This window comes from Eucyclogobius newberryi, unplaced genomic scaffold, assembly GCF_026437365.1.
Source record: "Eucyclogobius newberryi isolate DKJ021-1_F unplaced genomic scaffold, fEucNew1.0.hap1 SCAF_21, whole genome shotgun sequence".
NCBI lineage: Eukaryota > Metazoa > Chordata > Actinopteri > Gobiiformes > Gobiidae > Eucyclogobius > Eucyclogobius newberryi.
In genome coordinates this window covers 20781607-20808759 of record NW_027315846.1, presented here as the reverse complement: position 1 = coordinate 20808759, position 27153 = coordinate 20781607, and the positions used below count along the sequence as shown (strand labels likewise).

Here is a 27153-nt window from a genome sequence, read left to right as displayed (position 1 = left end):
AGTCTGAAAAACACCATTACAGTCAATGGTATATCGCATTTATAAATCCTAATTTCATCCACGTTGTAAAAAGAGTAAAAGGCAAGTAAATAATAAAAATATTACCTTACAAACCTATGAAAAACCGTCTTTGGTGCGGAACAAGCGCTATTTCTCTCTATTATTTGACTGTCAGGCTTTACGTTTGTGTTTTACAGAACCAATTAGACTAAGACGAGAAGAATTAAGCTATGAATTATGACGATTATGACTCATTTAGTTTTTAATTTACGTTTATATCAATAACTTTGGACAAATGCAACAGATATTGCTCTTGAATGTGCCTAGGAGAATAAACTCAGGGTCTAACAGTTACGTGAAACTGAAACACTGCAGCCATTGGTGTCCGCAGTAGTGGCGCGGCTTTGTGAAGTTTACTAATACAAAAGCAAAGACGGCACGATCATCGCGTTTTATTATGATGTAGTGACACAAAATTCCAATCAGATATTTCAGTGACATCGATGACATGGCCTGGCAGCAGACGGGTGCACTGCATTGATAAAAATGTTGCGTGTTGGCTAGGTTTCCCGTTAGCATTAACCAAGCTATAGCGGCGCGCTCTGCTGCTGCTGTGGATGGAACAAGCTACTTTCTCGTCTTGTCCACTTTTACTTCAAATCTAGAGAAGATGAGTCCTGCCAAAGAAATTAAACGTAAGTATTTAGTCATGTTTTAATCGATTGTCATTGTGAAGGTCTGTATTGTTGAATAAGAAGTCGTGTATTTGCTACAGAGCTGCAGAAAGCAAAGAGCAAGGCCCAGGACAATAACAACCTGAAAGAGGAAGCGAACATCTGCAATCAGCTGGGAGAACTGCTGTCAAAAAACGGTAAGGGCACTACAATGAGTTCAAATGACAATTAAGAATACATTTACACTACATGGGGTGTGTGATGTTAAGTAAACACCTGTAGGAAGTTTGCTTGTAGTTAGATATGTGTCATGGGTAGAACAAATGCTACTAACACTGTCTGTGTATATGTTTTTGCTGCTAGTTTCTTTAATTTGATTCCAGTGTGTAGTATATTGTGTATATTGTGTTTTCCATAGATTCTACTACTGTGGTGGCACATTGTTTCCATTTTTTTTGTTTTCTTTTTTGAGCCATGTCAAAGAACTGTTACCATATGAACTATACAATATTTTAGAAAATACAGTGGGGCTCAACATGAAACCACTACAAACAAAAACAGTATAAGTGCTTTACAACATCTGGCCCATCCATGCGTGTTTATTTGCACATAAGGCTATATGTCACTTTTTAAATTTGATTAATTTATTTTTTAAATGTTCTTAATTAAAAACATAAATCATCGAAAAACAAACCGGACAAGACCAAAGAGAACAAATTATTAGATAATAATAAAAAAAATCTGAAAGTGAGGCATCCAATGAAAAGAATGTTAAGGTACCCAAAGTCCAAAATAAAAGTACCATTTAGTCCAATATCTTGTCTATTTTCAAGTTGACTCCCATTGCCTCTATTTCATTCCATTTTTAACAGTGTAGTTTCTCTTTACTTTTGCCTGTTTTATTCTCTAAATCACATATTTTTGGACAAGTTTATTGTTTATCCTGTTTTAGACTATGGGGGGGCCACCATAGTGTCTTATATTAATGGGAAACTCTGAACTCTGTTATAATTCATGCCTCTTACCAAATCACTTTTACATTGATTTCCAGGTTAACGATTTGAATGGAAACTCTGCAGTTGAGTATTTGCTTTGATCACTTGCTTATTTTGTGTCATAGGTGATTTTGAGGCTGCTGTTCAGGAGCACCAACAGGAGCTGTCCCTGTCTGAGGCCCTCCGTGATGTGATCGGTCGAGCAGTAGCTAATCGTAAAATAGGAGAATGCTACGCTGAGCTGGGAAACATTGCGGCTGCTCTAAAAGTAAGTAATAGTTTGAATGCTACTATTTTATTTGCACTCTTCTCTTTTATGTCTTTATCCTTTTTGTGATTTGAATGCATTTTTTCCTGTTGTGTGAATCCCTTTAAATTGCCTTGTGTAGGAATTGTGCTCTACTAATAAACTTGCCTTGTTTTACTGTTATTATTTGTTGTTATTATCAGTATCAGAGGCGTCACTTAGATCTGGCTCGCTCTGTCTCGGATCACGCAGAAGAACAAAGAGCCCTTGCTACGATTGGTCGCACTTATTTATTCCGCTATGAGTCTGACCAATCGAGAAGCAGTTTGGAACAAGCCGAGGACGCTTTTAAGAAGAGTCTCGCCATCGTTAATGACCGCCTCGATGGTCTGCGTATTTTCTATGACTATTCTTTCTATTGAATCACCCTATGGTTTAATACAGCTTTCACTGGTTGTACAGGGATGATGCCCGAGCGGGAGATTTGTGAGATGAAAGCGCGTCTCTTCCTCAATCTCGGTCTGGTTTGTGATCATCTGGGAGATCCCAAACTCTGCAGTGAATTTATAAGACGCAGTGTGTTCATTGCAGAGTAAGAAAATGTCTACTGCATTGGTGTAATTACCAGTGTACTATGTGAGACACAGTTGGGTGGGATCATTGTTATTTGATTTGTGTATCGTCTATTGATGTCCAGGAAAAGCCAACTGCTTGAAGATCTCTATCGGGCAAACTTTAACCTGGGGAACATTTGTTTCCGTAATGGGCAAGCCTCAAACGCAGTGCGGTGCCTCGAACAGGCCAAGGAATGTGCCCGAAAAATTAAAGAGAAGTTCAGTGAGAGCGAGTGTTTTCACTGCATTGGCAAGGTTTGACCGTTCCTAATTAAAGTCATACATAACTGCATTTTTCTCATATTATGTTTAAACGTTTTTCATCCAATTCCAGGTGCAGCTGTCTCTTGGGGATTTTGTGGCTGCCAGACGCTCTCTAAAGAAAGCTCTGCAACTGGGTTCTCAACAACGATCTGACAAACAGGCAGTGACGAAAGCGTTTAAATATGGTAGATTATTTAAAGTCTCTTATTTATTGCTGGTACGTGCATCTGTTTGTAGCTAATGCATTGTTTTCCAGCCGACCAAGGGTTTAAACTGGAGGAGGAGTTGGGAGAAGACCAGGGCAGAGGACTCAGCCCCCATCAGACTGTGGAACTGGCAGAGCAGTTGGGCGATCTCTGCTGTAAAGTGGGCTGCTACAGTAAAGCCCTGGATGCGTATCAGGCCCAAGTAAAAACAACAATGTGCTATAAATAAATGATAATACTCACCATCACTTTGTTGGTGTAGTATAGTTTGCGCTGCTCTATTTGATACAGATTGTTGCTGTCCTTTAGTTAAGTGGTGCAAAGGCGATGGGGAAGCCTTCTCGAGAGCTGGCTGTGATCCACGTTTCTCTGGCTGCGACGTACTCCGATCTGAAACAGTTCAGCAAAGCAGTGGAGCACTACAAACAGGAGCTCACGCTGAGAGCAGGCAGCGCCGCAGAGGTGCAGCACCGTACTGATAACATTCTATTTCCATGTCAATACAGTATTACGTGCACTTCTTTTAAGACATTTAAAGGCCTTATTTGTATTCTATAATTACAACAACATAAACAATTTGTTTTACTTGTTGCAGGAATGCAGTACCTGGCAGAATATTGCAGTGGTTCAGGAGGAGGGTGGCTGTGACGACGATGAAGTGGACCACAGTTTCAGTAAAGCATTGGAGTGTGCTCAGGAGGCTGGACAGGCCAGAATACAGGTCAGACACAACATTACCTTACATCACAAATAATGGTAGCTTTTATCTTTTCTGCAAGATTAAAACGCCATGGGATTGTGACTGTTAGAAAACGGTCCAAGCCCCTATAGCTAAAGGGAAAACGCACTAACCGTTTTACTACATGAGCGATTCTTTATAACACACATTTTCCACAGAAGCGAGTGTTGAGGCGTTGGCTTTCATATCAGCGACGGAGCGGCTCTGCTAAATGTGAAGACACTGAGGCACAGCTTCAGGAGCTGTGTGCTGCAGAGGGTTGGAGCGCACTCGACAGTGAGGGAGAGGAGGAAGAGGACGAGGACGAGGACAATAGTGAGCCTCTGGAGGACAGTGACGTCGTCCTCTCTGACTCAGGTACTTAACACTGTGTGCTGTAGAAGAATGGCCCGAAGTGGACACTTACGTCTCTCTCTTTGACATTTTATAGAGGATGATCTAGAAGGTTATGACAAGATGGTGACTGGAAAAAGGAAGATTGGACGCGTAAGTTTATATTTTCATTTCACTCTTTGACAACCTCTGTTTTTTTAGAGTGTAAATCATTCTCTGCTTTAGTGGAACAAGCGAAATGAGAAGGGTGAGACCTCTCTTCATAGAGCCTGCATAGATGGAAACCTGAAGCAGGCCCAGTACCTTATCGAACAGGTGAGACGCCCAGAACATGTATGGAGACAAAAGCTTTAATTATGTGAATTAATAATTGAATGTGCAAAGTTCACAGCAATACGTTGTGCAGTTTATTTCTGTTGAAAATGAACAGTGTTCTAAAACTGGTACTCTGTATAGTAAGAAATACTGCTTTCATATTTGGTACATTGTTGTGTGTTGCCAGGGTCATCCAGTGAACCCCAGAGACTACTGTGGCTGGACCCCCCTGCATGAAGCTTCTAACCATGGTCACTATGGTAAGATATTCTGATCACAAAACATTTTCTAGTAATATTTCCTTTTTCTAAGCTGAACAGTATTTCGCAGACATAGTAGCAGTACTGTTGGACCGCGGTGCCTACATTAATGACCCTGGGGGGCCCCTGTGTGAAGGGGTGACTCCTCTACACGATGCTCTGGCTTGTGGAAACTTGGCCGTGGCCCGGCTCTTAATAGAAAGAGGTGCATCTGTCACTTTTCGCACCTCAAGGGTAACTATTGAGTTAAAAACCGTGGCATGTACAAAAGATGGAAAATAAAGCTTTTATCTTCAAAGGGAGATTCGGCCATGGACACCTTGTGCCACTGGAAAAAGACGTACAGCCGAGAGTTAGACAGAGAAACCAAGCAGGAGTGCGCTGATACTGAGAGACTGCTGAAGAAAGCACTGGCAGGATTAGGTAAGCGGTCTTCCATGGAATATAGTTCTATAGATCTTTTATTCTTTGTATCACCAATGCCCATCACTGACGGAGTGCAGTATCTATAAAACAGATCAACATGTCACATCTTTACATCTTTACATCCTGATCATTGCATGCATGTCAAAGTTTTTTAATTGCGTTTTCAACCAAACATCCCAATAAATATCTGCCACAGTGACTCCTGCTCCTGGTTCCACCAAACCTCTGGATGCCCTTCAGGACAGCCAGCTGTTTGATGCCGAGAACTCTGAGCCCCTCGACTCCTCCAGTCAGGACCGGACCCCTGTCAGCAGGGGACACGCAGCAGCCAGTCCCAGACCACAACACAGCAGCGGCTCACAGCAGAGGCACTGGGCCAGAGGGACAGATGCTCAGCTTCTTTATGGGGTAATAATCAGCCTTTTGGCAAAAGGGACATTTCAAGATTAAGAGCTCCTAAATCATGTGTGACATCAGACCTATTAATGAACTTAAAATTAACTCAAAAAAATAAATAGTTAATTGCGTCAGTCTGTAACGCTAAACCAGTGATACACAACCTGGGGCTAAAACAGAAATATTCTTCAAATTGTTATCCGCCAATTAGTTCTTGCATTCAATTCTCCATATAATGATAACTTTGCAGTTTGTATAAATGTCTCTTATCATGATTATGCAGGCTTTTTGTAACCAAGGCATACTTTTTTTCAAAACTTATTTTCACGTGCATTCTGAGCTTTTTTCAAAGTTCTGACACTTGCTTGTTTCTATAGACTAATGGCAGCTCTTCAGACAGTGACACTGACTCTCCCTTGAGCCCGCTGCGCCCGGTGCGGCCCAGGTTCAATGGAACCCCAGCACCCACCTGTCAGAAAGAAGCACCCCCAAACACCAATGACCTCAGCTCAACACCAAACTCCACTCAGGACAGCATAAGAGACACTCCCGCCCTGTCTGTGTTTGAGCGAGACGAATACCACAGCGCCATCCGGGGTCTGGGAAGTGCCAAGTCCCGGATGCACGGTTCCTCACAGTTCTCCAACACTCCTGCTACCAGCTCTAGGTCGGCTCTGGTGCCGGAGGAGGAGGATGTGGCCGACGACTGGCTGGAGGATGACCTGGGAGATATCCAGCCCAAGAAGAAGAGGAGGCTTCAAGTGGAACAGAACGAATCAAGAGCGGAAAGCGGTGTTTCAACCAGCAGAAGCCAAATCAGACACACGCATTCAGAGCCCAGCAGCAGAGGTTAGAACACATCCTATGCAGTTACTATTGCTACTTTACTTCAAGTACTTCGGACTGTTCTGTTCCGTCAAGCTGAATGGAAAAACACACAGTTTATTATGAACTACTACTTTGTTAAAGAAGATATGTTAATTAACCTCTTATTCAATGTTAAAGAATGCAATGTCTACATTTTAAAATGTTTATCGGTTTACCACCCCAATGTATTTACTAAAAGGAGATATTTGTTTTTCTACTTGGTTTTTTGAATTATAACATTTTAGAACTAAATGTCTCTCGAAGTCTTAACTTTTCAATTAGTCTCAACCAAGTACAGGAATTGGGGCGGGGACAGTGGGTAAGTGAAAACAGAAATGTTCTAATCATTCAAGCCTCAGTTGTAGCACAATACAGGATTACTCAAACATTCATGAATCAATCAATCAAAGTACAACTATGAGTAAACTAATGAAGGGAAACACTGTTGTAACAAGGTTAAAATCTCATTAAAGTTGCTAATGTGTCGCGTTTAACACGTAGTCATTGAAATTCTAGACTTTATTCTGTGTTAACAGAAAATCCATGTTCTTTTTTGTGTGGCTGCAGTTCCGTCCTCCTCCAGCAGGGGGTTCTCTGGGAAAAAGAAGAGCTCAGTGAAGCAGGCGAAGATGACCCAGATGCCTGGAATGGAGAGGCTGGTGCGCAGAGAGGTCACCCGCTGCCCCAGCCCCAACATCACTGATGAGGAGGACGTGAGGGCCCTGACTCCTCCCCCACCTCCCCCTCCACACATGTACTCACAGGTGAGGCCAGACGGCTGCAGGCCTCTCACTGGACGGGCGTAGACATTTTAGATCATGCTCTAAATCATCATTTTCCCCTAAATTATAGCCCCCAACCCATACACCGGCCACTGCTCTGCCTCCACCAATCAGAGTGAGGGTCAAAGTTCAGGACGATGTCTTCCTTATCCCCGTGCCACAAAGGTTAGTCAACTGGAATTGGCTTTTTAATGAACTACACTGAACAAGGACTTAATTTCAAGTTTTCTCAAGCATAGTCTTTGTAGCTTCTGAATAATTCTACAACATCTATAGAAATATTGAATTTAAAAGGATTGATAACGATGTTGGTGTAAATTATGAAGACGTTAACTGCATGTTTTAATGGAAAGTGAGTTAGAACGTATCCCCAAAGCAGTTAAAACACTGAGAGCACTACACGGAGTCCTCGCTGACCGCTGTCCCGTGTGTCTGTGGCAGTGAGGCGGACTCGTGCACTGTGGCGTGGCTGTGTGAACAAGCGGCACAGCGCTATTACCAGAAGTGCGGCCTGCTGCCTCGCCTCCTGCTGCAGAAAGAGGGCGCTCTCCTCTCCCCACAGGACCCGCTGCTGGCTGTGCTGCACACAAATGAAGAGGTAAACCTGGCTGAGAAGATGGCCCGTGTTTATATGAACGACAAATGATTAATGTGAGACTTTTGCAGGTCCTGGCGGAGGTTTGCTCGTGGGATCTGCCTCCTCTTCCGGAGCGGTATAAGAAAGCCTGTCAGAGCCTGGCAGTGGGTGAGAACAGGAAAATAACGTTAAAAAAAAGACATATTCACTCACATTTTTGCATTCATTCATATTGCATAGATCTTGAGGGTGCATTTACTCCTGCCAAATTGAAATTAGGATTCAACTTTGAAGCTAAAACTAGACCAGGACTAAACCAGAATAGGAACATGACCAAACCAAAATACATCAATATTTTTTTTCTATTATATTCATGGGTTTCAGCTGAATCAATCCTTACTTATTTTAAGGGTATTTGGAGGATTTTTTTCCTCATTCAAAATACAAAATATTTTGATTAGAATTTAGTTACAAAGGATCGTTGCCATAGCTTGAAACCCATGAATACACCAGCTCAAATATGAATGTTATCATCTTTTTTTGGTCAGAAATAATGATGAAATATGTTGTTGCTAAACTGAAATGGTCAATTAACAAGCAGGTTAACAAAAATGTACCACCTTTATCAATAAAATAAAACATTGCACACAGATATTAAAGAAAACTGGTTCAGCTTAATCTTTATTTGTCAAGAATCATGTACAAATGTGTTAATCTGACAAAAGAAAAGATGATCTGTGCAGCACTTACCAAAGCGTTTCTGGACTTTGTGTGTTGTGCGGCGCAGAGGAGAACAGGCGCGTGAGCCGGCTGTGCGAGGCGCAGGACGGGGGCCCGTGCGTGACCGTGTGCGGCCTCGGCCTGGCGCCCTCCTCCCTCGCCCCCCTCCTGCGGGCGCTCAAACTGCAGGCCAGCCTCACGGAGCTGCGCCTCTCGGGGAACCGCCTCCACGACGACCTGCTGCCCGAGCTCATGGCCACCGCCGTCACCATGCCCCGACTGCGACTGCTGGACGTCTCAGCCAATCGCATCACGGGGGAGGGGCTGGAGAGGGCAGTGACCGCTCTGAGGGGACACAGCCATCCCGCGTTTCCTGTAAATAAACACACACTTTATGTACATTAATAATACTTTTTCCACTTATAAGGTTGCGTTTCCCTGTGCGGGACAGTAATGGCAGGTTAACTGGAATAACGAGGGAGAAATGTCCCTTATGTTTCTTGGTAACTCAGTCTTCTTTATTTAAAGAATGTCCCACTTTTTCATTGATGACACTTGAATTGAATAAAAAAAGCCAGATTTACATATAAAACATGATCAAACAAATATCCCCCGCAAAAACAAATCATCATTTTATGGGCGTTGTTGGCGTGCTCGTTTATGAAAGAAGGGGCAAGAAAGTTAAAATCAATCAGATGTTTAATCCCTGCCATGTACAAGAATAATACAGATATCGGAGCGCTCACCAAATCTGTCGCTATGCAAATATGACCGGCGTCTTACACGGGCGTAGTCCGGACGCGCCGAAATCCCTGCTCTGCGTTATATTTATAACATTCAGATATTAGGCGGAATATGACGGTTGACGCCTCCTTCCAGTCTTCTTCATGAGCTCTTTCGCACGACTGTCTGCAGCTGTTCCGGGAAGGTGTCCGTCCTTATCAGAGAATGTCTCAAAAGGAGCAGTGAGTGTCTCAAATGGGACAATAGACTATGTGTTGTGCGTATAAGGAGTTAAAACCCTTTAAGTGTAACAGTCTAAAATGAATATAGTTGGTTATACTTTTAATACAGTTTCGTAAAACATTTTCGTAAAATGAATATAGTTGATTATACAATATAGTAATGGTTAACATATTTAGATTTCCCTTCAGCGTTCTGGCTTTTTGTGTTAAAATATTTTATGAGATACTGTTATTCCAATCTCTTATGGTTGATTAAAACATAAACTTATAGCTATAGGTGTAGCATTTCTTTTCTATAAATGTAAATGCATTACATCTGTCCTGTCCAACCACCCTTTATTCAACCAGAAAAAAGCCATGGAGATCGTAATTATTATAATTATAATTATATAATTCTTTTTTTGTAAACCTCTTTTTTCAATGAACAAATAGTTTATTAAGAATGATTCAGGCTCCGTAACGATTTAATAAAGGATTTGGGGTATTATTAGAATTGGCCTTGAAATGTAAAATGTATTTTTATTTTCAAAATGAAAGGAAAAAGAGAAGAAGACGAGACAAAAACATACATGAGCAGCGCCCAAGGGCAAAAAAAACAACTTTATTTTTAAAATAAAATGTTAGAGATGACAACAATAAAAATATAATAGTAAAAAAGAATACAAAAAAAGGGCATCACATGAAAAGAAAGGTTAAGGCGGATAAGCTTCCAAATAAGTCCCATTTTGTCCATTTTTCTTTTAAATTTGTCCCTGAAACCTGTTTTTCAAGGGTGACATGAGCAACATTTCAGAGAAACATTTCTGAAACTACATTTTTGTAGGATTCTTGCTGTATTTTTTTTTTTTTTTTTTTAAGCGTTGAAACCCTTCGCCAGCCTTTTTGCCCTTTTACATACGCAGTACTAAACAATATTAAATATGTTATGTTTCTTATAACGTCTTTTATAACAGACTTTTTTTTGCATGTGTAAAACTAAGGTGGTTTTGTGAGAACAGTCGCCCTTTCCTGTGTCAAACTGAATACACACCTCTCTGACTCTGACACTTTTTATGTTCCATCTCGCCTCTCATCTTGCCTCCTTCTGTGTTGCAGTGCCTGGAGGAGCTGGACCTCAGTTTAAATCTCCTAGGCGACGGCGTGTCCGAGCCTCTGTCGTGCCTGCTCAGCTGCTGCCCCCTGCTGGTCAGACTGTCCCTGCAGGCCTGTGGTCTGACGGCGCGCTTTCTGCAGCAGCACAGACTCACGCTGGCCCAAGCTCTCACAGGTAAAAGAGCACTTTGTGTGATGTGGTGACACGAGATGCTGAAAGTCTAACCACAATCCTTTCATATGTGTCTTTTTTATCAAAGTAAATTAGTCAATGAATACAAAATGTGATTGACTAATGCAACATCAATTGATTAACCACTTAAACCATTCAAGTTTATATATATATTAAGTCTTATTATGCCTTTTAGGTAAATCTATACAAATATGTTTGAAAGTGCATGTGATTCTTGTATTAATTCTTTATTTTTTCAAGTTTTAAGTTTGTATTTCAGTCTCTTTGTGTGTGCAAAGTGAACTGAATCTTGATTTTAATACATACATTTCCAATTCAATCACAATATATACTTATTTTTCACCCTCAAAATTTCCCACGCATGAACTGATGAAATAATAATTAATAAATAAACTACAATATTGTCTAGAACAGGGGTGGGCAAACTACGGCCCGCGGGCCACATGTGGCCCGTTTGTCTTCATAATGCGGCCCGCCAAACATGCCAAGTAATATTAAAAAAAATATATTGTTTTTTTGTTTTTAAAATTTTCCCTTTTTTGGCCTCAGGCATCTGTCTGCACTTGTATCCTTACTAAATATGACGTGAAATGAATAAAATAATAGATTCAATAGCCTATATTTGACAGAAAAGTGATATTTTATTTTTTTAATGTTTTTTGTGGGGGGTTTTTCACACCAATGATCGCGGGCCGGCCCTCCGCTACTTGCCTGGATTCGAATATGGCCCTCGGAGGGAAATAATTGCCCACTCCTGATCTAGAAGCTTTCAGTCAGCATATTTGACCTTAATCTGGCTATAAATCTAAAAAATACAGTTTATTTTAACCTGCAGGGAGGGGCCATCTGAAGTCACTGTGCCTTTCCCATAATGCACTGGGCGCCACTGGCTTTGAGCTGGTGTTGAAGACCGTGCCTCTACATAGCCTGACTCACCTGGAGCTGTTGGCGGTGCGCAGCGGTCCGGCCGATCACCCCGCTCTGGAGCAGCTCGCCAAAGTCCTGTCCCAGGTTCTGAGGGAAACTCAACTGCTCCGTGTTCGTTGTAAATGTGCAAATGTGGGTTTAACGCGTGTTCTGTTTGGTTTTGTAGAATGAGTGTTCGCTGACTCATCTTGGCCTTGCATCAAATGGGCTGACAGACAACAGCATAGTCACTTTGGCCAGGTTGGTGAGCGCACTTCCGAATGCCACTGTTATAGAATGTTAAACGTAATTTGTTACAACCAATTAAGTCTAGTTCAAGGCGCTGTCCCTGATGAAAAAACATGATAAAATAGTTCTCGTCAGCAGTGCCCAGTGCCTTCTGCTCCACATTTACAAACTGCACAGTGAAGTGAACGTTTGCATGCTGACGGCGCTCTTCCTGCAGCTGGGAGAATAAAATACTCTGTAATCAGATGCAGACAGGACACAGCAGTTTTATTTTGAACCATGTTGCTTTTACAATACGTCAGTGCTGGGGCTCTGTTACATGAAGTTAATCAAATACAGCCCTTCAAGCGTATATTTTTTCATTCAATTATTTTAGGAGAATATGTCTAAATGTTGTTCATTGAGAGCTTGAATCGTGTCTCAATTTATCTCCTTTTTCACCCATTTTTCCAATTGCTTTCATCTATTTAATTGTGTTGTATGATGAAAACATGTATTTTTTGTCATAGTGTTATTGTTTTTTTCCGGCTTCATATTTGACCAAGTTTAAAATGAAATAACGGTAATAAAACTGTAAATGTCTCTCACTTGTTGATCAGATGCCTGGCTTCATGTCCGGCTCTGGAGAGTTTGGATCTCTCTGGAAACCCGTCCATCACCTCAGCCGGTCTCTACAGCATCCTGACGTCTCTGAAGGAGGCGGGGCGCTCGCTGAGCACGCTCAACCTTCAGGGTGAGTAAAAGCATCACCCTTGGCCTTGATCCGTGTACACAGAAATGTGCGGTGAACACTGAATCTCACTACCTCAAGAAAGAAAACATCATGTCACTTAGAAGTGTTCTCAGGAAAGTGCTCTCTGGGAACCAAGCAATGAGAAACTATTGCCTAGTTTCACAGGAGATCAGAAACCGCATTTTCACATCCCTCTATGTATATTGTGTTAGGTTAGGTAGGACAATCTCCTGCAACACATACAGATATGTTGTTGTTACTGGACAATAGTTCATAGAAATGCAGAGATGTTAAACCTACAACAGTATTTTATTTAATGTTCTATTTGTACATTTCTTACATCCTTCACCACAAATACAAGCTCGTATACAATGTTGGGGGTAGGATTATCATTTTTTCCCCCATCATAAATTGAAGCATCTTTGTAAAAAAATACAAGCATTTAAGCTGAGTTCTGTCGATCTGCGTTTGGTACATTCTGATGACATGGCATTTTAAAGTTTTTTTTTATACGTCTATAATAAGTTTATATATTGCTATAGTAAGTTTATGGATTTATTCTTAAAAAAAAAGGTTCATTTTTTGCAGAATGTCTTTCTCTTTCCTTTAAACAATGTGACTCAGCAGTAGAGCAGTTTTGAACAGTGAAGCGTGTTAGTTTAAACAGACTCTAATGGTGTTTGCGTGTTGTGCTCAGGCTGTCAGGTGTGCGGGCCCTGGGACAGCACGGGTCTGGACGGTTTGACAGATCTGCTCCGGGACATGAGACTTTGCTCTCTCACACTGAACAAACTGGACAGAGACGCCCTCAAACACCACTGGAACACACAAAGACACTTCGTGGACAGGAACGCCAAGTGCCTCGTGGCTTCACTGCCCTCGGCGATGCACTAACGTAAAGTCGAGATGATCAGAAGAACTTCCAGAGCGCTTTTTAACAGACCGCTTCAGTTTCGACATCGTTTTTATTACATTTCTTACTGTGATGTGACGTCTATGTACTTATTTATGTGTCCATGTGGAATCATGTGGAAATGTTTTGTATTTTTGTCTTGACATTTTATACCTGTATTTGACCAAATTTGGTTTGGAATAGAAATTAATGAATATAGATTGTATTACTTTGCAGTGTTTAACAGTATTTAAAGACATTTGCCCCCTTTTTACATGCATTTTCTGTTAGTTAAATAAAAATATTCCTCAACATGTGGACAATTATGGACAGCGCAACTGATAAGATGTGTTTTTCTTGCCCTAATATTTGTCTATTGAGCTATTATTTTTGCACAGATTGACTTTATACAACAAAATGTAAACTTAAAGTAGTTTCTCGGTTGTTGCTCCGACTTTGCAGGGCTTAGCTAACTCATTTTTCTCAACAAACAGACTCAAAAAAATTTTCTACAACTTTTGACTTGATTTTCCAGTTTTCAGAAGTGCGGTACACACTATGTATTTCGCAGAGTTGTAGATCTTTATATTTGGTATTAGACCTCAGCTCTATGTGATGTGATGTCATGTGAATAACCTCTATAATAATCATGGAATAAATTAATAATAATTAATTCAAGTGCCTATGACAGGTTTTTACCATTTTCACATTTTGACTTAATTTGGTGTATTTATTTATACCTGTTGTACATATAAATTATAGTTTCATGCCAATTGAGTAGTTATTTGTGGAGAAAACATTGAAAAAGCTGTACAAAATGAGAGGAAGTGACATCACACTAGGGACACTCATTCCAGTCAAAGTTTATGCATAATTTACACAAAGAAACAACTTCTGTGACTCTTAACATTAATTCAACAAATGAAGATACTCTTATATATTTTTATTTGTGAAATAAGTTCAGATGAGTTTTTACCCAGTGTTTGATGGGTAATTTCCAAGTGTGATGTCATCAATTACAAACAGCAAGTGAAACTAAAAACCTAAAACATTTGCTATTCTGTGATAATATTTTTATAATTTTACCGGTAATTTAGTTCAATGAGTTGCTGTCAGAGGTACTTTAAGTAGAAAAATTGCAGTAAAATATGATGTTTATACTAGACCTGTTTGTATCTCATTTAAATTTGATAACCAAATTATTTCAATCGTAAACGAATAAAAATGAGATAAGGCTTACGATAAGGTTAAAATGTCTTCTAAATGAATGTAGAGGCACAAAGATGAAGCTTGTGGTCTCAGCTATGACACTTATCATGGTTATTATTCCTGGGACTGGCTTGGCAACAAACAAGAGAGAAAAAGGTGTGTTTAATATTGCGTTTATTATTTCTTTGGATAAAATACACATGGAAACTGAACCACATCTGTGTATTATTCTCTACTTGCTCACAATTTAGTCAAAGTTGTCATTTCCACTGAACACTTCTTCTGTGTATTCGGGATAACGCTCTTCCATCATCAGGAACTCCTTTGGCCTGGAGAGAAACAAATATCAAATCGGTGCCGTATTCGTCGTGCAAAGTGTGCGCGTGGAGATGCGTGGGACTGACTTGCAGGCCTTGGCTTTGACACAGATGGTGCGAACATCATCGGTGGTCGTGAGTTCTTCGACAAGGAGCCCGAGGTGGCCCAGAGTAAACTTCTTGCATTTGGATTTGAGGAGTCCTATCTTGTCACAGACGGACATCAGTTTGGACTTGATCTTCTGCAAACAACAAGGCCAGAGTCAGGTCAGTCTCGGTCCAGTGCGGGCAAGGTGGCTCCTGTTTCCACACTTACTTCCACTGTGGCGTTCTTTCCAATCTCTTTCTTTACTTTGTTCAGAGCCCATTTACAGGCCCAGCAGACTCCTGGGATCTGGAACTGTTTGCAAAGTTTACTCCTGAATCTTCTGCAACCAACATTTCCTAATCTTTTTTTAATTTAAACTTCAATAATATACTTTGAATCAACAGATATTTCAGAAGGCGGTGAGCAAAATATAGAGAGATTTACTGTAGATAAGTATAACATCAGCATATCATTTATTGCAGGCCGGGACCCCCGATATAATTGTGCAACCGATCCAGGACCCCCACCGCTAAATGTAACTGTCATCTGTGATCATTTTGAGTTACAAAATATTGCAATCATGTTAAATAGTGTGTATTATAGTGACTTTACTAAAAATATTATGTTTTCAATTAAAAATACATTAAATACAGCGTCATAATTATAAAAATCAACATCTCGTGACCGCCACATAGTTGTGTTGTAAACGTTCTGATAAGAGTATAAGGTGGTTTTGTGATTAACTGTACAGACATTTCACATTTGTCCGATCATTAAACCTCAAGTAACACCTTTTAAGACTCCTAAATACATAATATTATCTGACTACTGTCATCAGGATACTCCAGGAAATTATAAATCATTTCTGTCGATTTCCACCCCTGTTGACTGGTTTATAAATTCACACATACATTATTTTTTCTGATGTTGTTCTCAGGTCTGCATCAAACCTTTAACAGAGCTGCAGTGCACACCGCAGTGACCATAATGTTTAAAATGACACTTGTACTACAGGAAACATCTTTAAAAACTCTTATTAATATGAATTACTTTTGCCTCAGCCAAGACTTCCACTTCATTCTGGTCTTGGAGGCCGTCGATCGCCACACATTTGCCCTGAACCATCCAGACTAAAACAAAACAGTCACAATTAGAAGTTCTGACAAAAAATGACCAAAAACCCCCCAAATAAACAGTCTCACCTGAACATGTCAGCAGGACACAGAGGAGCATAAGTGAGGAGCTCTCCATCGTTTCAGAAAGTGCTAATGCTGCAGTGGTGATGTCTGTATGTGAGCCCTTTAAATACCCCCAGGAGAGGCTGTGGGGGGCTGCGTGGAAACTGAGAAACACCTCAACCACAATGACCTGAGGCCCAATTCAGACTGAGTCACTTTAAGAGTAACACCTCAACCCTCTCAGCCATTACCACCAACAATGGTTTAATAAGTTTTAGTTTCACGATGTGACAAGTTTACTCTGGGGTGTCGAGTCCATAACTAAAGGAGGATTTTTTTATTCATTTTATTTTACTTTATGTCCCACATGAAAAGTTTCACCCATAAATAAATATATAAAAAATGAATATATATTATGGCCTGCTGACAAAGCATGTTAGTCTCAATCAATCAATATTTTTTCTTCCATGTGCCATTACTATCACAATATTACAAAACACAAATCTGAACAAAACCTCTACATGAGACATAAAAGGAGCATGTTTAAGACCCTTCACCAAGAGTAAATTATACATCATGCCGTTCAGTTCTGTCTGCGACATCTAAAGATATATAGTGCTTACAACATGAGACTTCTCACATTTTTTATATCATTTTCAACCATCATTGTTTTATGAATACCATATAATAAGTACAACTGTGTGTGATGTTTTTAATTGATTGTCTAAGGAATTCCACAAATGTATTCCCCTAACTACAAAACCAAAAGCAAAAATCCTTCTTCCTGCTTTCGCCATCGTGATCAATGTGAATTTAGAAATGTGCTCTGGCTTGTTCTTAATCTTCCACATGATCAATACACTTTTTAACTGACCGAGAGCTACACATTTAAGGATCTTCATTAGTGTGATGTCTATGGATTAAAAATTCTAACTTTTCTTTTGCCGCCGGTCAGTAAACGTTTCCATGCATTGTCCACACCTCAATGCAATATACACAATATGGGACTGTTAGAGTGTATCTGAAATAGTGCAGGTTCATCCAACATGTATTTTATTAATCTGACTCTTCGTAACATAAATCCACTTTTCATGGAGATGGAAATCCACTTTGTAGCAGTTGTTTGCCCATTGTTAACTCACAAATTAAAAGTTTTATTTCATGTTCAACCAACAATTAGCTCATCACAAACTTTCATTTAAATGACCAATAACCAATTTAAACACGTCAATCCAAAACACATGCACTTTAATTTGAAACAAAACACAAAGAATATGGCATATTAACTGGTAGTAACACAAATGTAGTGATCGTCTTTTTATTTCCAGTTAAGGCAATGGAACGTCATTCACACAACTCACCGGTGTGAAATTAGTAAGAAACGAGAAGGGCGAACAGGATTAAAAATACACTGCATCATGTTTCGTAAGTAGATGACTCTGAGGAAAAATACGGTGTGAACTATGAGACAAGGAGCAGCTCGTGTTAGTTAAAACTTTACATACTATTATATCTGTATCTTAAAAAAATCTAGATCCAGTTATTTATTATATTGTTGCTGCTTATACAATAGGTAAATTCCTCCAGCTTCATTTCCAGACAGTGTAGTTTAAAGAAGCGGTCTCTTCTTCACCTTTGACCCACTCACAGAGGGCGTCCAGACTCTGTGGATTACACCGCATTTAATACTGACGCAGACACGGTGCAGTTTCTCCCTCTGCAACACAGGAAACACACACAAATGGGCTCGGTTCTTTACACTGCGTCGGTTTAGACACGGACCAAAAACATTCAACTTTGTTCATCTCACAGGGGAAGAAATGACAGTCAATGGTTGAAATGATTTAACCTTTAACCCTTTTATTCTTTTATTAGGCAGATCACACGAGCACTGCTGTTATCAAACTTGAATTTTGGTCGATTGAAAATGTTGAAAGAAATAAAAGACTACTAAAGATCTTGAATAGAGAATCATGTTGTGCAGAAAAGGAATTAAAGAGGAAATGTGAGGCAAATTGGTTATTTGCAAAAAACTTTTACGAGAAAATGGTTCTTTTACCTTTTTTGTTAGGAAAAGGTAAATGTAAGCACCCCTAGTATGTCTAGTGTGTGTTTGAGTGTGTGTCAGGGTATGAATGTGTGTGTTGATTGTGGGGATTATTCTTTCTGAAAAACGTAATAAAAACAGTATAAAGAAAAAACAAAAAACATTCATGCTGCACAAACATGTTGAATTTACTAATGAAAAACATATAATAATGAATTCAATTGAAGAGTAAGTTACAGGGGCCCGTATGAGTTGAATAGGATTCAAAAACAAATCTCACAAATTAGTGGTGAAATCTTATTTACAGCGAGACACAATAGGCAAAACTCATATTGGATTTGTTGACGGGTTAGGGCTCGGGTTAGTTTTTTTATTTTTTAAGATTTAAGTATTAAAAAAATAGGCAAAATTAGAATTTTCAGGGCATTTTTTTGTCTGAAACCTAATTTACTCAAAAACTAAATAAGATCAAAATCCCTTCCATTTTTTTACTACCATTTGAACTGTATGGACTCATAACTAGTTTTCATTTTACTATTTAATTCTTTACTTAGAAAGAATAGTGGCAGCTTGATGCAGCTAATGACTCCTATAATAATTAAATTCACTACAAGAAAAATAGTCTTTCAATAAAGATGCCACATGTCCCTGATGGACATTCTTTACAAAAATGTATTGGGTTTTTTCTTGTGGGGGGTTAGTGACAGACCGTCCCCTCCTACTGTTTTTCACAGCGACAGTAAAAAAGAGTCTCACTAATGCGTTCACACAGACATGGAAGTGAAGTATTAGCCTACCTAGACTCACAATGTTGTATTCAGGCTTCACAAGCACCAGGAAAACTTAAGTCACCCTGAAAAACATTTAACATCACTTTACACATCTGCAGTGTAATACCTTTCTCCATTTTATATCCGATGTATTTCTTTAGAGTGTCGGCCACTTTCTTGTTAACATTGAACGTACTGTATCTATTTCCGAGTAGATGAGCTGGTGGCGTCATTTATAAAACTTTACGTGGAATTCTTACACAAAATAAGCATCCAGACAAAACTCAACCTTTCTGCTTCAACTATGAAAACCTCAGAATGCCAAGCAGTGTTTTGGGGCATTTTTTGGCTCATTCCATGTAATTTTGTCTTTTTATATAACATGGAAATTCACATACGCAACTTTTTGATACGTACACATGTTTTATTAATGAGACACATCTGTTTTTGAGGAATAATAGCACTGAATGAACATTGCAGTTACATAAATGCCTGATGGATGCAGATCTCTCTCCAGAAAAGTTACATAGTGAACCTTTAAACCAGGTCTGCTCACAGACCTAACAAAAAACCCACACTAAATTACAACATTTGACTTGAATGTTGCTCGTGTTCCTCACTTCCTGTTCCTGTGAGCTCCTCAGTGTCACAATAGATGAAAAATAAAGCACATTGGAATATTCTTGTTTCCAGTGGCAAAGTTTAGGCGGAGCTGTGGCAGAGCTTTGGCATAGCAGTGATAGAGCGGTGATAGAGCGGGGGCGGGGCCGTGGCAGACCGGGGGCGGAGCCGTGGCAGAGCGAGGGCGGAGCTGTGGCAGAGCGAGGGCGGAGCTGTGGCAGAGCAGTGGCAGAGCGGGGCCTGAGCGGGGCCAGGGCGGTGGTAGAGCGGGGGCATCTTACCGATGTAGAGCGAGGACTGCTCTGGAGGACGTTCTCTGTTCTTCACTGCACAATTGCAACTTCTGCATTGGATCTGCGACTGGGTAAATTACATCGCTTAACTGGAGGTTAATTTATTTATGTCTCCATCTGCACAGAAAGCTCCAACTGACACAGAACCAAACCTTAGTTCAACCTTCAGTTCATTGCGTAGATTTCAAGCATTGCCAAGTATATTAACATTTTGAAGGAGACAGATATAAACTGCTGAACTAATAGAACGATTTCATACATTTCCAAATGTGTAGAGTTCATAGCTACATGTTTTGTGATTTGCTACATTTTTACTGTAACCCTACGGTGGTAATACTCGCTAGTAAAGACTTCAATCCTCAATGGTTTGGATTATCTAAATCTTTGCTGCGGAAATTGGTCGTATAAAGATGAAACAGTTAAATAACTGGTAGATTCCACCCCAAAGGAAGTACACAACAACAATATTTAACTTTAAAATCGATTTAGTATTTCTTTTGTTGTCTCTCTTTTTTAACACACATTAAATTATGTACAGATTTGGCCCTAAATACCTCTGAGATCTCAAATAAACAAAAGACAAAAACAAAATTGTTCATACCAAAATAAAGTTTCCGATGAGTGCACTCAAAACTAAAATTGTCCTACTGCCCCTTTAAACTCGGAGTCCATGAAAATGGCGTCCAGTGGAACCGTTGCAGCGCTGTTAGGCGAGGAGGTGGACCAAGAACCAGGCACCAGGGCAACAGCATAAGGAATCCAGAGTCAGCAGGATTGGGTCCAGAAGAATCCACTATAAAAAAACAGTCTACGAAATGTGCATAAAATTAACTAGAAATCTGTTTTTGTGTACTTTTTAATCCCTTTTCAATTTGAATGCAACTTGTAGACTTGGATTACAAAAGACAAAAGTGCCATAATTATACTGTTTCATTTAACATACTTTACAAAATAAACACAAATATTTCTCCTTTAAGGCATCAAGATTTGGATAATTGACTTCAAAAACATATCATCATTTAGTATACAAAAAGACACAATACAGTGACAGGTGTTCTACAGTAGCAGTCGCTGTCAAAAGACTAAAAGTACGATGCCTGCGTTGATAAAACGATGGTAGTTTGATAGACCCTGCTCTTGTCCCTGAACATCCTTTGGTTTTTTTATCAGTAGAAGTTATGAACTCTCCAAATAATGTCACCTTTCGAGGCATGTTTGTTTACTCAAACATGCCGCAGGCCATCCCAGTCAACCGCCACCCAGCACCATACAGACTCAACTCGCTCGACCAGGAAGTGATTTAAACAACGTTTCTGATTGGCTGCTGTAAATCGCGAAGTCATGAGTGTCTGATCTCATGGATGTTGGCCAAATACTCGTTTGGCCTGACAAAAAATATTTAGTCTTTTTCGGCTTCAATCTATTTTGAGATGATCCCTAACAGTGAACAAAGATTTTTTTTTTAAAGAAAACAAAATTACTGAGTGACTAATTTTCATATTTATAACAATAAAACATTACCCCGACTGATTTTTATCAACAGTAAGTCTTACAATTATTTTTTACAGTCACTTAGTGTTTATTTTCAGTGACGCTTCAGTAAGCTAATGTAACAGAAAACAGTGGTCGTGACTCACCACGTTTGAAACGAACCCAGGATCTCGAGCGCCGTGTCTTTAACAGCTGGGCCAACACATCTGAAACCTTTACGCTGCGAGACAGTAAATGTACCTCGCATGTGATTTGGGCCGCCAGTGAGAGTAGACCAGATTTTAGGTCAACTCCCACCTAGAAGCTGCTTGCCTTCTGATTAGCAGAGGAATCTACATTCATTTTTGTTTTTTCATTTATTTATTTATACAGGGAAATTCCAATGGGAAAAATTCTCTTTTTCATGGGTACCCTGTTAAAACACAACACAAAATACACAACAAACATAGGATGCTAAAACACAAATAAAACAATCAATAAAATGAATCAACACATTAAAACACATTTAAATATACAATCTGAGATACAATTATATAAAACAAGTGCATTGGCACTGAGGGCAGTCCTTGACCAGTGCTTTAAGCTCATTAAAAGGCATAAAATGATTTAATTTAAAAAGTCTCTGTGTTTTGTTCCACAGGGAGGGAGCAAAGTTGATGAAGGCCTTTTTTCCTGTCTCTGTGTTAACACGATGGGATTGTAAAATAAAAATGTCTTGAGACCTCAAACAGCGAATACTTATTGAACTAATGTGCAATAAACTGGATAAATAATCAGGCAAAATGCCAAGTAGAGCCTTACAAACAAAAGGCAGTGCTGTTCTCTTCTCACATCCAATGATTGCTATTCTACTTTAGAATATAATTCACAATGGTGAGTCCTGTATCCTTCTCCTGTAATGAACCTCAGAGCTGAATGATAAACCGAGTTCAGAGGTTTCAACACTGTTGCTGTAGAATGCATATATATAATATCACCATAATCTAGAACAGAGAGAAATGTGCCCTGGATTAACTGTTTTCTACAGTGAAGGGGAAAACACGTTTTATTTCTAAAGAAGAATGACAATCTGGCTTTAAGATTGTTTGTCAGCTCTTGTATGTGTTTGTTGAAGGAGAGTTTATCATCGATCCAGATGCCCGAGTATCTGTAATCGGGTACTTGTTCAATTATATTACCATCAAGCGTACGAATAGATATATTTTTTATTTTTTGGGTTTCTGTCTTTTGGAAAACATACATTTTATTTTATTTGAATTCATTAATAATTTTAAATTAACACAGTAGTACAATACACAGTGAATCTAAGGTTGAAACTATCTTTAACATTGGTCCTGTTTCATGCAGGCCAGGTTCCATCCATTCAATTCTGTTCTATTCATCTCTTCATTCATCCATCCGGTGGATTTGAACTTTCAATGGCGAGCTGCCCAAACCATAAGTCCACCTTTCTACAGTGCGATAGGAGGTGCCTGCTCCACTCACACATTACACCTCATTCTGTACATAAGAATTCTGGAACATTCACTTGGATAACAACTTTGGACTATACAGCTTCTGGCCAGTGAATTTCTATGGAGCTTTCTTTCTTGAATGTAAATTTCACTAGCAAGGACCACGCCACAACAAATATATATATGCAAAATAGTGTTTATTATAATAATAAATGTGAAAAGAAAGGTGAGAAGGTGATGAGGCTGGATGCGGAGACTTAGGATGGGGGCTCCGTCTCAGGCGGTCGTTCCAGCCGATTCGGGACCCCCTGGTCAGTCTTGCTCCGACGGAGGGTAAAGATTAGCAGATCGGGGGAATTAATGGAGAGGTCGGACAGTCTCGGGTGAATGGTGTAATCATATCTCGAGGAGGTAGGAGCGAATTCTGAGCAGCGAAGGAATCCGAAGAAAGCCAGCAGAAACATGCATTCTAGGGTAAGATCTACCGCCGGGGAAGAATATCCGGAGCGTATTGTGTGGATGCATGTGCGGAGTAGGTCGGACGTGAGGGGGAGACGCCGCAACGGGGAACAAATTTCGGACCTTTTAAGTCCTTTGAGCAATAAAGAAACATGACTGTGGTGAAGCGACGGCGGGCTGCTGCCGGACGCGAGTTTGTAGAAGAAACCAATTCCGGCTAGATAAGTTTGAATGGAGGAGACACGGATTCCCCTGGAGAGGTGACAGAAAGATATAAAGCTGCAGACGGAGGCGATGTCGGGAGAGTATAAGGGAAGCCGATAGAGTTGGAGGAAGCGTTTGAATTGGTTCCACCCTGTCAGGTATGACGACAGGGAGCCGGGAGAGTGTGCGTTGAGAATGGCTTCGCATGAAGCTGCCACGAGGTGGTGGAGCGCGGGATCGACTAGGTGAAGGCTGTCGCTGAAAACGGAGGAACCGGGATGGGGTAGGTGTCGGAATCCGGCGCCAAGCGTCTGAATTTCTGAAAATCAAAGCGGGAAAGAGAGTCAGCTATTGAGTTGGCGTGGCCCGGGACGTGGGCGGCCCGGACAACGAATTGATTTTGGGCGGACACGAGGGTAAGTTTTTGCAGGAACTGCGAAATAGATGGGGAGTGGGACCTCCCCTTGTTTATGATGTCGACTGTGGCGGAGCTGTCGGAGTGGATGAGGACGCACTTCCTTGACCATTCGTGCCCCCAAAGAATAGCTGCGATTACGATGGGGTACAGTTCGGACAAGGCGGAAGACTGATGTTCGAGCGCAAGGAGCTCGGGGGGCCATGCGGAAGCGAACCACCTCCCTTGGTAGAACCCCCGAACCCGATGGATGGGGCTGCGTCGGTGAACAACTGAATGTCCTCGGGAAGGGACAAGAAGTCGTCGTAAAAGAAAGAAATGCCGTTCCAGGAATCTAGAAAGTGCTTCCACAGACGCATTTCTGACCTGCACAAGCTACTGAGGGCCACTTTGTCGTGGAGAGAGGTGGCTGAAGCGGCTTTGGCGAGCAGGCCTGACAAGAAGGGCCTGCCCTGCGGGATAATGCGGATAGCGTAGTTGAGATGGCCGAGAAGAGCGAGGAGTTGCCTTTTGGTGCATGTCGTGGCCAATATGAAATTTGATAGAAGCAGGGAAATGCGCTGGACCTTCTCGGATGGAAGGGACGCAGAGAATGAGACCGAGTCTAGCGTGATGCCGAGAAATTCTATCGACGTGCAGGGGCCGAAGGTTTTCTCTTTTGCTATCTCCTGTCTAATAAAGCCTTTGGTCCAGATATTATTTTATTTTGTAAGGGCGCTGAAGACAAGTAAGAACTCTGCGCTGGAATTTGCTGTTTAACTGTTAGAGTGCAGATTTGTTGACCTGGTTTGTGGTTCATATCTCTGTACTTACTGGACCTGTTTATGTGTTTATGTGTTGTATTACTCACCATCCCATAAGCCTCTACTACAGGGGTGTCAAACATACGGCCCGCGGGCCGCATCCGGCCCGCCAAACGTTTTGATCCGGCCCGCCGAACATTTCTAATTTATATATATCATTTTTATTTTAAAAACAATTTGGAGAACCATAGTTACATCCGTAACTTTCGTTTTTATCGCTAAAACTACACGTCCCACAATGCCGCTGGTGGCGGACCCTCCCCCGCGCGGCTCTGCACTGCCGTGTGTACTGCCTAGGGAGAAGTGCTGAGGAGTAACCTCGCGCACTTTAAAGCACTTACGCACCTTAGAGCAGAGATCTGAGCGAGGAAAGAGACGTGTAGTTTTGGGAAACTTGTGGAAGAAAGAAAGGAGATGCTTTTGTAGAGATTAGAGCTGTGCTAAAAGTGGAGCTAATGTGGAGCTAACAAGAAAACAAACTTCTGTGATGATGCTCTGAGGAATACATCCTCTACAAACCTGGACAGATCAGGAGCCACAGGTAAAAACACAGGTCAGAGTGTAATAAAGTATGTCCATGACTGTGTCCACAAACACAATGACCTCATTTGAGTCACTACATGAATCATTTGTCACTAAGATCAGCTTAAACTATGAAAATAGCGAGCTCATGTTGAGTTTGAGCAGAAACATGTCTGTGATATCAACATTTCATATCAGAAATCACATCAAAAGTCCATGTTCCTGTTCCCGCTGCTGCATGAATATGGACTCAGTCTTTCACCTGCTGCACATTTGTGTAACAGTCTCCACAACTATTCCTAGGCTGTAAAAAAGCTATTTATTTCTTATATTTTTTATTGTTTTATTTTGTACATAATATTTGGTCCACGACTCAGCTTGAGCGTCAAAATTCGACAAAAGAGTTTGGTTTTATGGAACACTGTGGCTCATGCACTGACAGGGGTAACTTAACCTCGTTACTTAAACACTCCCACGTTTGTTTGTATTTAGTGGTGTGTCAGTTCAGGTGAACAGATAACTATAGATAACTACACAGACATTTAAAAGGTTTTTTAGATCTTGAGAAGTTTATTTTGTCATAAAGTCAAATATTATATTTTTCAGTTCCAAATACCCATGACTGTTATTTTTTATCTCTGTAGATCAACTACAAAAACTGAAGCACAGTGTTGGTGAAATTATACTTGTTTTTCTTACATTTCAGTTTATGAGAACAAACATTTTGTAATTTCTTTTAATCAATCCAGTAATTGCTTCAAAAAAAACATAGGCTGTATAAAGCTATTTATTAATTATATTTTTTATTGTTTTACGTTATGTCCGGCCTGCGACCCAGCCTGAGCGTCAAAATTCGGCCCATGGCCCAAAATGAGTTTGACACCCCTGGTGTACTAGAATACAGTATTTTACATTTGGAAGTCTGTGCACTGCTGAACAGTCAACATGTTTAATATGGACTTTTTAAAACAGAAAATATCTCTTCTCTCTGCTACTTTTCATAATTTATATTGTACTGTGATGTTATGCATTTGTGATGGTAAATTGTGTATGAATATTGCTTGCTGTGAAAATACTACAAGAGGCGGGCAGTACTCTGTTACATTTACTTTTTTGTGCTTTTCTATTATTATGAAGTTACTTTACTGTCACTCAAGTACAATTTTGCTACTTTGCCAACCTCTGAACACTGAAGACAGGTGATGGAGGGACTTGTATGTGATGAGGAGAACCTTATGTATTGGTGGTGATATTGTACAGGTCTCTGTAAAGTACTGTACATGAGTATATATTTACAGTATGTGCCTTCATTTCTCGTTGGGTGCCTATTGGTTTTGGTCTTGTTTTATTTCATTGTGTTCTTTTTAAACTAAGAGTTTAACTTTTTACACTCCCAGTTTTAAAATGGGTATTTAAAAGCTTTTACTTAAGTAGATTTTTTTATGTTCAACAATTACTTAACATGAGTATATTTTTGCACATGAATTCTGTGCTCTTACTTAACAAAATTGAGTACTTCTTCCCCCACTTACATAACATTGTCCACTTTTCTTGTAATTTCAGCTTTGACAGTATTGTGTCCAAATGCCCGTACCATAGCGCAGTCGTTCTCGCCTGAAGGTCTGGACCCCCACGGGAGTCGGGAAATGAATCAGAGGGTTTCCAGATAATATGAGTCATAAACAAGGCTTGAATACCTTCAACTGCAGATAAATGTAGATTATTAGATGGCCTTGCAGGTCTATATCTTCAAAATAAAATAAAAAATTGATTTGATGCTTCATTATAACTTTGAGAGTAGACACATTGCCAATGGTTGTTATTTTAGGGGTCGCAA

At 40.2% G+C, this 27153-nt stretch overlaps 2 protein-coding genes and 1 pseudogene across 2 annotated transcripts; 1 reads left to right on the top strand and 2 right to left on the bottom strand.

Annotated features, from left to right (window-relative positions):
• The first annotated feature begins 560 nt into the window (after positions 1 to 560).
• Positions 561 to 13608, top strand: tonsl (tonsoku-like, DNA repair protein). The gene is made up of 28 exons (XM_072457897.1): positions 561 to 695; positions 776 to 871; positions 1795 to 1937; positions 2120 to 2303; positions 2379 to 2508; positions 2614 to 2785; positions 2865 to 2979; positions 3051 to 3202; positions 3310 to 3462; positions 3596 to 3721; positions 3898 to 4096; positions 4170 to 4225; positions 4298 to 4387; positions 4575 to 4647; positions 4718 to 4881; positions 4947 to 5070; positions 5270 to 5481; positions 5847 to 6318; positions 6904 to 7100; positions 7189 to 7283; positions 7560 to 7716; positions 7785 to 7863; positions 8483 to 8790; positions 10476 to 10647; positions 11501 to 11676; positions 11759 to 11832; positions 12420 to 12553; positions 13251 to 13608. The coding sequence occupies exons 1-28, from the start codon at positions 671 to 673 to the stop codon at positions 13445 to 13447; spliced, it is 4275 nt and encodes a 1424-aa protein (XP_072313998.1). The 5' UTR covers positions 561 to 670; the 3' UTR covers positions 13448 to 13608.
• A 1246-nt stretch (positions 13609 to 14854) lies between these two features.
• Positions 14855 to 16365, bottom strand: nkl.4 (NK-lysin tandem duplicate 4). Its single transcript, XM_072457837.1, has 5 exons — positions 16262 to 16365; positions 16110 to 16189; positions 15288 to 15365; positions 15055 to 15213; positions 14855 to 14976 (listed from the first exon to the last, which is right to left on the bottom strand). Exons 1-5 carry the CDS (start codon positions 16308 to 16310, stop codon positions 14902 to 14904), a joined length of 441 nt encoding a protein of 146 aa, XP_072313938.1. The 5' UTR covers positions 16311 to 16365; the 3' UTR covers positions 14855 to 14901.
• Positions 16366 to 23817: 7452 nt separating this feature from the next.
• Positions 23818 to 26913, bottom strand: LOC140370329 (uncharacterized; annotated as a pseudogene).
• Positions 26914 to 27153: the final 240 nt, after the last annotated feature.

Excerpts from the sequence above, each read along its gene's own strand:
- tonsl (XM_072457897.1), top strand. The coding sequence starts at position 671 with ATGAGTCCTGCCAAAGAAATTAAAC. Across the intron at positions 1,938-2,119 it reads ACATTGCGGCTGCTCTAAAA|TATCAGAGGCGTCACTTAGA; the intron begins GTAAGTAATAGT and ends TGTTATTATCAG. Across the intron at positions 4,388-4,574 it reads CCCAGTACCTTATCGAACAG|GGTCATCCAGTGAACCCCAG; the intron begins GTGAGACGCCCA and ends GTGTGTTGCCAG.
- nkl.4 (XM_072457837.1), bottom strand. The coding sequence starts at position 16,310 with ATGGAGAGCTCCTCACTTATGCTCCTCTGTGTCCTGCTGACATGTTCA. Across the intron at positions 15,366-16,109 it reads AAGTCTTGGCTGAGGCAAAA|ATCCCAGGAGTCTGCTGGGC; the intron begins GTAATTCATATT and ends AAACAGTTCCAG. Across the intron at positions 14,977-15,054 it reads AAGCCAAGGCCTGCAAGTCA|GAGTTCCTGATGATGGAAGA; the intron begins GTCCCACGCATC and ends TCCAGGCCAAAG.